We start from the raw sequence: 12,239 nt of genomic DNA on the forward strand, positions 1-12,239 counted from the left end.
TTGTAAAGGGAGTTATTTTCTTTGTGCTTCTTTGTTACTAGGGTACAGAAACTCAACTTTCCCGTGTATTGGTTTTGAGTCCTGCAACTCTACTGACAGCACTTACTCTAATAGGTTTTTGGTGGCATCTTAGGGTTTTCTATGCATAGCATCATGTCACCTGCAAACAGTGACAGTTTCACTACTTTCTTACCCATTTGGATGCCTTTTCTTTCTTGTCTGATTTGCTCTGGCTACAACCGCCACTACCATGTTGAATAAAAGTGGTGAGAGTAGACTTGTCTATTCCTAATGTTACAGGAAAAGCTCTTGTTCACTGTTGAGTAGGATGTCACGCTTGGGTTTCTCCTACATGGGCTTTAATTGGTTGAGGTATGATCTCTCTAACATGAATTTTTGCATCTAGAACGGATGTTGAATTTTGTGAAACGTTTTTCCTGCATCTAGTGAGATAATCGTATGATTTTTCTCCCTTGTTAATGTGATGCATCCTGTTGACTGATTTACAAATATTGAACCATCCTTGCATCCCAGGAATAAGTCCCATTTGATTGTGGTGAATGATCCTTTCACGTATTGCTGAATGAGGTTTGCTAATATTTTGCTAAGATTTTTGCATCTATGTTAGTCGAATATTGGCCTTTAGTTTTCCTTTTAATTTTTTTTTTGTAGTATCTTTGGTTTTGGTATCAGGGTAATGCTGGCCTTGTAGAATGTATTTTGAAGCTTTTCTTCCTCTTCTATTTTTTGATCTAGTTTGAGGAGAATAAGTATTAAGGCTTCTTTAAATGTTTGGTAGAATTTGCCTGTGAAGCCATCTGGTCTTGGACTTTTCTTGGGGAGTTTTCTGATTACCAGCAATGAAACTGAGTCAGTCATCAGCCTGTTCAGATTTCCTACTTCTTCCTGATTCAGTTTTGCAAGATTGTTTACAGAAATTTGTCTATTTTTTTCTAGGTTGTGCAATTTGTTGGCATTTAATTTTTCATAGTACTCTTAGAATCTTTTGTGTTTCTGTAGTGTTGGTGGTTCTCTTTTGTTTCTGATTTTGAGTCTTTTTTTTTTTTTTTCTTGGAAAGTCTGGGTAAATGTTTATCATTTCCGTTTATCTTTTCAAAGAACCAGCTCTTGGTTTCATCTTTTCTTTTGTGTTTTTAGTCTTTTTCATTTATTCTTGCTTTGATACTATCTCCTTCTTTCTACTAACCTTAGCCTTGGTTTGTTCTTTTTCTAGTTCCTTTCAATGTAAGGTCAGATTTCTTAAGTTTATTTCAATAGAGCACATGAGCCAGCAGGGGAGGGGCAGAGAGAGAGAGAGAATCCTAAGCAGGCTCTGTGTTGTCAGCATGGAGCCTGATTGGGGGGGGGGGGCGGCTCGATCTCACCAATGTGAGTTCAAGACCTCAGCTGAAATCAAGAGTTGGAACACTTAATCATCTGAGACACCCAGGTGCCCCAGATTTTTTTTCTTGAGATTTTTTTTGAGAAAAGTATGTATTAGTATTAATTTTCCTCTTGTAAAAGCTATAGCTGTGTCCCCAAGACTTTGGACTGTTGGTTTTAGTTTCATTTGTCTCTATGTATTTTGATTTCCTCTTTGATTTCTTTGACCCATTGGCTGTTGAGTATCATGGTGTTGAGCCTCCATGGATTTTGTTTTTTCCCCATTCTTTTTAAATTTACTGAGACTTGCTTTGTGGCCTAACATGTGATCTATCCTTGAGAATGTTCCATGTGCACTTGAAAAAAATGTGTATTCAGATGCTTTTGGGTGGAATGTTCTGTATTTATTTATTTGTCTCCCTCCCTTTATTTAAAATTTTTTATTTTTTAAAATTTACATCCAAATTAGTTATTATATAGTGAAGCAATGATTTCAGTAGATTCCTTAATGCCCCTTACCCATTTAGTCCATCCCCCCCTCCCACAACCCCTCCAGCAACCCTCAGTTTGTTCTCCATATTTATGAGTCTCTGTTTTGTCCCCCTCCCTGTTTTTATATTATTTTTGTTTCCCTTCCCTTATGTTCATCTGTTTTGTCTCTTAAAGTCCTCATATGAGTGAAGTCATATGATTTGTGTCTTTCTCTGACTAATTTTACTTAGCATAATACCCTCCAGTTCCATCCACGTAGTTGCAGATGGCAAGATTTCATTCTTTTTGATTGCCAAGTAATACTCCATTCTATATCTATGCCAAATTTTCTTTATTCATTCTGTATATATTTAGATCCATCCGGTCTAATGTGTTGTTGAAAGACACTGTTTCCATACTGATTTTCTACCTGATAATCTACCCATTGATGTAAGTGGGGTGTTCAAGTCGCCTACTATTACTGTATTACTGCAGATTTCTCCCTTTATGTTTAATAGTGGCTTTATTTACTCAGCATTCCACTGTTGGGTGCATAGATATTTGCAACTGTTACATTATTTTGTGGAATTGATTGCTTTATCACCCTGGTAATGCCCTTCTTTGTCTCTTATTTTTAAAGTCTATTTTAAGTATTGATATACTGGCTTTTCCCCATCCCTCCACTGGTCTATATATGCCTTGAGGTCAAGACTCAACTTGAAGTTGAGTTTCTTGTAGGCAGCAGGTAGACTGTCTTGATTATTTATTCATGCTTCCATCTTATCTTTTTAAATTAAATGTAAATGGTCTAAATGCTCCAAAGTAACTTGTGATAGGCATGTCCTTACTGTCATTTTGTAAAGTCATTAAACCTACATTTAGAAAATGTAACACCTAGAATGGGGTGGCCAGGCAGAGCTTCCCAAGCTGGCCAATATGACCAGCACTAAATGGTCCATGAAGTCTCCACATTCCATGAACCCTTGGGGTGATGCTCTTTCTTAACTACATCTACCTTGGGGGATAGCCCAAGGGCCCCACATAAGTAGGCTCTTTCCCTGTATGGTTTCCAAATACAGCTTCATTTTGGTTTCAAATTGAAATTTTTGCCCACCATATAGACAAGGAAAGCACTCATTTGGTTTTTTTCTCTCCAGGCTAACATAGGCAATAATCCTGTATTCCCTTTCTCTGCACCAAGCCCCCATTTTCTTCAGCAATTTCTGAATTCTCTTTACCACAGCCCTGCTTTGTTTCCTTTCTATTTTCTATTCTTCTTCTGGCTAATGTTGCTTCTGTTGCCCTGAGAGCACAACTAGTCCTGCCTCACCGTAGCCAAAGCTCCCCGGCATGCCCACACACATGCGCATAAAGGCTTTACAATGCCTCACCCTAACCTCATCCCAGGGGCTCTGGACTCCCCTCCAGCTCTGGGTTCACTAGATTGATTTCTCAGCACTCCCTGAATTTCAAACACAAAACAGTCACTGTTGGACTCTGGGAAGCTTTGAATCTTTTTCTTCCTTTCCTTAGCTAAGGCTCTATTTACATTTTATTGTATTCCTGTCTACCTCATGTTGGGGGTTACTTCACAAGACACAATCTCTTGAAGATAGATTGGAGGGGGGCTTTCTCTTTGTCCAACAGCTGCAGAGATAGAAAAGTGCACCACATTCTTGGAGCAGGGTGGGGGGGGGGAGGAGATGACTCTTCAGGCTAGTGCTACGGAAGAGAGGACACTGGGTGTGACTAGGTTAAGCGACATGACTATGGCATCTCATAGATGGAAGGAACCTTAGAGACGTTATGGTCCAAACTGCCTACCTGGACACTTAAAGAAAAAAAAAAAATTAGGCTTGGGATCAGAGGTGAAAATACTTGGCTAAGAACCAAGGACTGTAGTAGGCCTCTCACCAAGAACCTGTGAGGCCGAATGTGAAATGTTCTTGAAGGGCATGTCCAACTGGGATGAAAACTACCACGTTGTGCCCAGTCTGGCAGAATGTCTGTTGAAATCCAAGATGCGGGCAGCACAGGGCATGCCCGGCCTCTCGCCAACCGGTAAATGCCCTATCAGAATTCCACGCCGACCAGCAGAGAGACTACAGGCATACTCTGGGGTGGCTGGGGCCATTTCTTAAGACAACAGTGAAGTTGGTGGCATCGGCTGACTCTTCCTTTCCTGAACCGTCTCTCTGGAGGACGGTGATGCTGACAGCATTGTCCCCACAGCCGCACGTCTTTCAAAATTGTAGTCAGTCTTCCCCGCCACTGCTTTATCAACTAAGTGTGCCTAATAGTTTAAATTCTTGGCTATCATTTCAACAATCTGCACAGCACCTTCTCCAGGGACAGATTCCATCTCAAGAAATCATTTCCTTTGCTGATCTACAAGAAATGGTGCCTCACGTGTTCAGGTTTTCTCAGGAGATTGCAGCCATTCAATCCCATCTTCAGGCGCTAGCCCTCTTGAGATTCCCACCCATCCACAGTTACTGACTCCGCCGAAACCCGGACTCCCTCAAGGTCCTCCCTCAGGACTGGAATAAACTTCTTCCAAACTTGAATTTAGGCAGATATTCTAGGCCTCTTCCCATGAATCACATATGTTCTTGATGGCATCTAGTAAATCTTGCCAGAACATTTTCAATTTACTCTGCCCAGATCCATCACAGGAATCACTATCTAGGGCAGCTATGGCCTTATGAAATGTATTTTTGGAGACTTGAAACTCAAAATGACTCCTTGCTCCATTGGCTGTAGAATGGATGTTTTGTCAGCAGGCAAGGAAACCGCAATCTGATTGTGCATCTCCCTCAGAGCTGCTGGGTGATCCGGTGCATTGTCAGCAGTAATATTTTGAAAGGAATACTGTGTTCGGAGCACTAGGTCTCCACAGTGGGCTTGAAATGCTCAGTAAACCATGCTGTAAACAGATATACTGCCATCTAGGCTTTGCTCCATTTAGAGAGCACAGGAAGAGTAGAATCAGCACCATTCTTAAGGGCCCTGGGATTTTCAGAATGGTACCTGAGTGCCGGCTTAAACTTAGAGGCTCATGGGACTTTAACAAGAGGGCCAGCCTGTCCTTTGAAGCTTTCAAGCCAGGCATTGACTTCTCTTTTCCAACTACAGCAGTCCTAGATGATATCTTCTTCTAAGACTGTTGTATCTACATGGAAAAACTGTTGCTTGGTGTAGCCCCCTTCGTTAATATCTCAGCTCCATCTTCCGGAGAGCTCACTGCAGCTTCTACATCAGCACTTGCTGCCTCACCTTGCCCTTGTATGTCGCGGAGGTGCCTTCCTTCCTTAAACCTCATGAACCAATGCCTGCCAGCTTCAGACTTCTCTTCTGCAGCTTTCCCACCTGTCCCAGCCTTCATAGAGCTGAAGAAAGCTAGGGTCTTCCTCTGGGTTAGGCTTTGGCCTAAGGGAATGTTGGGGGTGATGTGGTCCTCTATCCAGACCACTAGAACTTTGTCCATATCAGCAATATGGCTGTTCCCTTTTTTTAAAAACAATTTTTAAAAAGTTTATTTTTGAGACAGAGCGAGCCTGAGTGGGGGAGGGGCAGAGAAAGCTGGAGACACAGAATCCAAAGCAGACTCCAGGCTGTGAGCTGTCAGCACAGAGCCCGGGGTGGGGCTCGAACTCACAAATCCCGAGATCATGACGTGAGTCGAAGGCGGATGCTTGACTGAGCCACCCAGGGGCATCAGCTGTTTCACTTTCTTATCACTTAGGTGTGCATTGGAATAGCACTTAAAATTTCCTTCAGGAGCTTGTCCTCTTGGCTAACTGTTTGGTGCAAGAGGCTGAGCTTTTGGGCCATCTCAGTTTCCAAAATGGCTTCCTTGCTAAGCTTAACCATTTCTAGCTTTTGACGTAAAGTGAGAGACATGGGGTTCTTCCTTTCAGTTGGACACTTAGGCCAGTTAATAACCCTATAGTGGCCTCTAACTTCAGTATCATTGTGTCTCGGGGACTAGGAAGGCCCCAGGAGAGGGGGAGAGAGGGGGACGGCTGATTGGTGAAGCAGAACACACACAACGTTAAGTTCGCTGAGGTGGGTGTGGTTAGTGGCTCCCTAAAACTATTAGAGATCATAAAAACAAATGCAATGACCAAGTTTGATTGCAAACCAAGTTTGCAAATACTGCAAAGATTACCAGAACGTGACACACAGACACAAAGCGAGTAAATGGTGTTGGAAAAAAGGGACAGAAAGGCTTCTTCAATGCAGAGTTGTCAAAAACCTCGAATTTGTAAAACCTATATTAAGAGGTGTGTCTATACTGGTGAGATGAGAACACTCGAAAAATCGGGCACACACTGTGGATGTCTCAGGGGAATGAATTTAAGACGACGGCCCCTCTTTTTTTAAACTGTTATCGCCACTGTACTGTTTTAACGCAGTTCCCTGCTGATTAATTTGTTTCCCAAAAACCCGAGAGAAGCCTGAGGGCATCAGTGATGCATATAGGCTGGCAGTTCTATGTTAGACTTTCCAGCACTTGAGTGACTTCTGCTAACTGTAAATCCAAAATTGTTATCACCTAGTAGATCCTACAGCCCTGGGGCCTCAACCCAATTCACTCAGAGCCCTGCTCATGCTGCAGTTGGAAAACGTTGGGTGTAGGAAGATAATCTTGGTTTTATTTGAAAAGGAGCAGTGCTTTGGGATGAGACTACTGAATTCTCTTCCACCTAGGTAGGGAAGGAGAGCACAGAGGCCAGAGGCCCCTGGCCTCCATGCAGAGGGCAGGAACCAGAAGCTGTTCCCCCATCAAGCCTTTGTGCCTCCGCATTTCTATTGCTACCCTTTATCTTTATAAAAAGACAACAGAAGCAATTATGGGTTGAATAGCATCTCTCCAAAATTCTTATGTGGAAGTCCTAACAGCCAGAACCACAGAATGTGGCTCTATATAGAGCTCAAGATCTTAAAAGAAGGTCACTAGGGGGAGCCCTAGTGACCTAATATGATGGATGTCTTTACCAAAAGGGGAAGCTTGGACACTGAGACTCACACACACACAGAGGGAAGCCCACGTGAAGGCACGGAGAAGACAGCCATCTAGAAGCCAAGGTGAGGGGCCTGGAACAGATCCTTGCCCCATGGCCCTCAGAAGGAAACAACCCCCCCCCTTGAGTTCTGGCCTCCAGAACTGGGAGATGATAAATTTCCTTGTTGGTAGTACTTTGTTACAGCAGCCCTCTAATTCAGTATGGTAACCATTCCTGGGATTTAGAAAGTTTTCTTTTTTAAGTGAAAAATCTGTAAGATACTCAAGGCCATCCCTTACTGGGGGTTACTTCGAGAAGTACAGCCACCTAGGAGTTGAGAGGCTGCAAGGGGTGGCTTGTCAAAGATTCAAAGTGAAGAAAAGGATCTTCCGACCTTGTATTTGTTGATCCTCTGTTAAAGTTGCTGCTGAAAACAGTATAAAGAGCATTTTCTATGCTGAATCCCCAAACCGCTGCGGGGCCTTTCCCAGAGGCTTCGGAAGAATTGGCCTTGACAGCTGAGGAGGTCAAGCTCGGACCCCGGGGAAGATGAGCCCCTCCTGTGGGTGCACCTGTTCCTCACACGGACTGCAAGGCAACCTGAAAGGTGGCAGGTGCGGGGCCCGTCCGAGGCAGCTGCCTTTGTCAGCTGGAGGACGTGACCCCGCTGGCCGTGCACACACAGCACGGAGGGTCTGCGAGAAAGTCCACAGCGTGGACAGAGCTCAGTGAACGGCAGGCACACTTGCTCTTAGGATTCAAGGACTTGTGTCACTCCTTGCGCCCTGTGGTCACAGGTGCCTTTCCACCACTAGGTGGCAGCAGGGCTTGCTGCAAGAGGAAAACAGTCCCTGGCTGGGTTCCTGGGAGTGTGGTAGGAGTCCCCTGGGGGTCACCTTAGCTTTGCTTTCTGGTCCACAAGAAGGGGACCCAGAGACAAGGCTCCATGAAGACATCGGCAGAGATTAGTGCTGTACAGCAAAGAATGCCAAGGACCCCCTCGGGGCCACCAGAAGCTGGAGGAAGGGAGGAAACATCCCCTCCTAGAGCTTTCCCATGGAGCATAACCCTGCTGATACCTTGATCTTGGACTTCTGGCCTCCACAACTGTGAGATGATACATTTCTGTTGCAGCCCCCCAGATACGGGTACTGGGTTTTAGGGCAGCCCTAGGAAGCTAACACTGGTAGAGACAAACCAAAGCAAGCCGAGCCCTCAGAGCCCCACTCCTCAGTCCTCCTCATACCGTTCGCCACACTCAGGGACTCCTTATTTATTTTTTATTCAGTGCATAATGCATACACCTTCTCCACCCTACCAAATGTGCCGCCTTCCTCCTCAGATCCCATAAGAGTGAAATGGTAGGAATGAGGACAGCCCTGTTCACTCGGTCCATAGATAGGTTGTAATTTGCTTTCTTTAAACCCATCTGTTCCTAGTGTGGGTTCATTTGGAGTTTGTTCCTGCAGGCTCCATGCCTGGCGGCTTCCAAGGTCACACCATTGGAGACTGTTCCCTTTGCCCAAGAGTTGGAAAGGCTCGGGAGAGTAGCAAACATTGGCTCCCCCTGACACAGCAGAACATGGAAACTGAAATCCCAGAGAGAAGCGTTAGGGAGATTCTAGAGGGAGTGGGGAGGTAGAGAGAAGCCAGCGCCAGGAGGCAAAGATGGAAAAATGACGGGGTGACCCTCGGGGTGCCCCGGATGCAGGTGCCTCAGGCAGAGCTAACCTCAAGGCAGAAATCAAGCAGGCCAGTGAGGCCAGGAGGCACTACAAAGCTAGGACCCAACAGAAAGGAAAAAAAACAAAACAAAACAAATCTCTGCTACCCTCCCTGCAGCCTGTCATTCAATTGCTAATCATGGGTGTAATTTAACTGAAAAGCCAGAATGCCTGGGTGACTACCAATGCCCTTAGCTAATCCTTAAACAGTAGTTTAACAGTGGTTTGTTTGTTTGTTGTTTTTTTTTTTTAATATATAAAAACCACAATCCTATGGGAGTCCTCCTATCCCAGACCAATGGGTTGCCTCGTTAATTTGAAAACTGTGTCAGTATGGGAATCGCTCACAGTTGCCATAGGTCTAGGAGCTGGGAATCCATTTGTCCGTTCTTCTGCACGTCTTACAAGTATTATTTGGTCAATGACGTAAGGGGGCCAAGCATTTCTGGGAATAAACAAAGGGAGCTACTTTGCTCTTGCTGAAATCTCTCCATTTCTTCCCAATGTGGTCATATGGCAGCAGGAAAGTGCATTCTGGTTAAATGCCTTACAAGCCAAGGGCACTGCCTTCCTCCTCATCCTCCTTCTCTGCTCTCACTAAAATCTACCAAGATCCCAAGCAGCCTCTTTGGCAGATGGGGATTCTAGCTCTCTGCTGAGAAGCAATAGAATTGCCCCGTTTCAAATAAACACCCCTTGCGGCAGCCAGTCTGGCTCAAATGGGAGTGATTAAAGGGACCTGATACTTCGCATACAAGTCTTTAAGCTCAATGCCAGTGAAGCGAAATCCACAAATGCTGTTTCTCTTGCCAGAAAGTTCCAGTGGATTTTCTAAGACCCCTGTGACCTAATTTAAAGTGTTTTTCTTCTTTTTTTTTTGGTCAGGCGTTTCTGATACATAATGCTACGATAAGCTGTTAATTCAATCATTTTCACTTCTCTGCCACTCTTCGTCCTGTGATCAAAGAGTATTATTAGCCACCCTAAAGACACATTAAATAATCAAGCTGTCCAACAGCTGCACATCAGAGCATTAATCTCCAATCCAGGCAAGGCTAAGAAATGGCTTAACTGTTTCTTCTCCTTTGCCCACAGCTATTTTTACACCTCAAACAGCCATCTTGCAGACACACCTCTCTGGATGAAAGCACATATTATTGAGAGGATGTTAATAGGGAAGGTGTGAAAAAGAAAAGGGTAGAACCTGGAGACTAAAGAGAAGAAAGTCATTGTTTAGTGGCATCTTTCAAACTTCTGTGTTCTTAAAGCAATCCCATGATCCCCCACGGACCCATCCCTGCTCAGCTAGTCAGACCCGTAACATTTTTCAGCAGCGTTTGGTTGGTTGTTCCCCTTCTCCTTAAATTGCATTCTACATCAAGCAAAGAAGCTGCCTTAGGACGTGGAATAACCGCTACGGGGACAGCGTCAGTGCCTTAGAATATTTGAGACTATTCAAAAAGTGGAATCTAGTTCTATTATGAAGACGGCATGATTGCCCATTTTCAATCAACAGAGCCTGTTCATCGCTGTTGTATTCTTTTAAATACCCTCATCTGTGCCATCAACTCAAAATTCAATGGCAGACGCATCTTTGGTCACTGCATAAAACCCTCCTGAAAAACAACTCCCTTGACTTGAATGTTTGCAAATGAAGCAGAGAGCCTGGAACTCTTTGGAGTGAAGGCGAATGGTCTTTTTCAAAGGAACGCAGGTTAGTGGAAACACGGAACCTGAACCCAATGCTTTAGTAAGGGTGATGGGACAATTAGCTGCCTTTCCAGGTAAACTATGCTTTCAATTTCATGTCAGATCACAGCGGAAAGCAGGATAGCTGGCTGAACTGACAAGTGTATAATGTGGGTGGATCCTTAAAAGGAATTTCATAGGTTACCCGGTGTGCATACATGATGTGGTTTTAAATCCTATTTTTAAAGGGTTCTACACAGTATTATATATTAATAGACAAATAATAGCACCAGGGGATTAAGGTTGTATCTATCTGTAGAGAAACACTGTATCCTAAAGGAGGAGAAGCATAAGAGAAACCTGCCTATCTCTGGTTAAACGCTGAAAACAATGTCACCACCAAAGCCTCCAAATGCCCTTCAAGAAAGGATGCCTTTGATTAAGAGGATTCTAATGAGGTCCAGAGGAAGACAAAAAAAGGTCTTCTCTTCTCCTGTTTATCTTTTCCATTCACTCTTTCAGAGTGTGGAGGCAAACTGCAAAGGGTGGCCCAGGAGCTGTATCCTTTCGGAACTGAAAGGGCATGAGAAATAAAAAATAAAAACCTCCAGCGTGAAAACACAACCTGGAATTACAAATCAATGGTGCAGCACTTTCTAGATGCATTGCCAAAAAATTTAAGTTTAAATACCGTGAAGGTTCAGGGTAGAGAAGGTGATGAGACAGCAACATTTGGAGAAACCACTGCTGTGACTCTGGCAAAACCTCCTTTACCACAACTCCATGTAATTTGGAGGAAGTCACGGCAGGCCAGAGCTGGTGAGTTAATGATCCATTTTATAGATGAAAACACTGAGGCCCTAAAAGAGTGGTCAATTCAAAGTCCACGATTGGTGAGAGGCAGAGATAGGCACAGAACCCAGGTGCCTATTTCTGGGTCATTCCTTTATGTCCCATGTGGTTCTGCAGCAGGGGAAGGGGCTAACTGAAAGGATTAGGACAGGGGGTGGGAGACCATTTCTGGGGATCCATCACATCTTTGTAAATAATAATCAGAGGTCACCTGCCTTTTCCTTCCCATGCCCTCTGGTGGGCGCACAGGGTCTTATGAAGACGTGCCCGATCACAACAGACTGAGGCGGAAACAACACGAGAATCCAGCCTCTTCTATTAAACCAGAAGTTAGGGATTTTAAAGATGTAAAATACTGCGGCTCTTCTCATTTGTTTCTGTTCTGGAAAATCATTATTTTGATCGAAATTTACTTAAGTGAACACCAACGGTGAGACTGAAGGAAGTGAGGGGCTTTGGGGTAGACTCCCCCCAGTGGGGTCCTTGAATCCCAGTGCTTAATCAGTTACTCTTTGGTTGCATAACTTGGGGCAAACTGATGATCCTTCTGTACAACGGAGCTCCATTTGCTTCGTGGGTTGTGGGGATTAAGTGGCTTAAGACCAAGTATTTAGGACATTGCCAGGCTTGTAGGAAACACTGAAAAATGTTAAAGGGCTTATGGTTAGTAGCTACAAAATAGGATTAGGCTAGAGCAGCTTTTCTCCAAGCTTGGTGAGAATTTCTACTGCCTCGGCTGCCTGAGTCCTCTCACTTCCTGTGCTGCTGAACCACAAGGAACCCTGTGCGGGGAAGGCTGGGCAGATGACCACAGCCACCAGGTAACTATCACCACTGTCTCTTTCAGTTCTAAACTCCCAGATCCCTTGAGTTCTAAGTGCTGCTCAAGTGTTTTCAATACAACCAACCATTAATATCGTGGCTTTTCCCTGTGGCTTCTTGAGGCAAGCATTATCCTTTAGTGAAATGTTGTGCTTGTCAGTGTCCAAGAAAGGCACAGAAGCAGCACAGTAAAATCAGACACTGATAAAAGTACATAAGCAGGTTCCTTATAAATGAAACTGTTAATACCAGGGAGGAACAGCTGAAATGACTAAGGAGACAAGCTTTC

At 44.3% G+C, this 12,239-nt stretch overlaps 1 protein-coding gene across 8 annotated transcripts in view; it reads right to left on the minus strand.

The window, feature by feature from the left end:
• PIP5K1B (phosphatidylinositol-4-phosphate 5-kinase type 1 beta) overlaps window positions 1-12,239 on the minus strand; it is a 313,556-nt gene that overhangs the window by 12,622 nt on the left and 288,695 nt on the right. For 2 of the 8 annotated variants that reach the window (XM_058695761.1, XM_058695768.1), the window contains exon 14: window positions 11,561-11,767. The exons of 3 other annotated variants lie outside the window; for them this stretch is intronic. In XM_058695761.1, the coding sequence (XP_058551744.1) occupies window positions 11,630-11,767 (138 nt within the window). In that variant the 3' untranslated portion in view covers window positions 11,561-11,629. Of the gene's footprint in view, window positions 1-11,551; window positions 11,768-12,239 lie in introns of those variants that run through there. 3 more of the 8 variants (XM_058695767.1, XM_058695769.1, XM_058695766.1) reach the window with 3 other exon arrangements.

Source organism: Neofelis nebulosa, chromosome 12, assembly GCF_028018385.1.
Source record: "Neofelis nebulosa isolate mNeoNeb1 chromosome 12, mNeoNeb1.pri, whole genome shotgun sequence".
Classification (NCBI taxonomy): domain Eukaryota; kingdom Metazoa; phylum Chordata; class Mammalia; order Carnivora; family Felidae; genus Neofelis; species Neofelis nebulosa.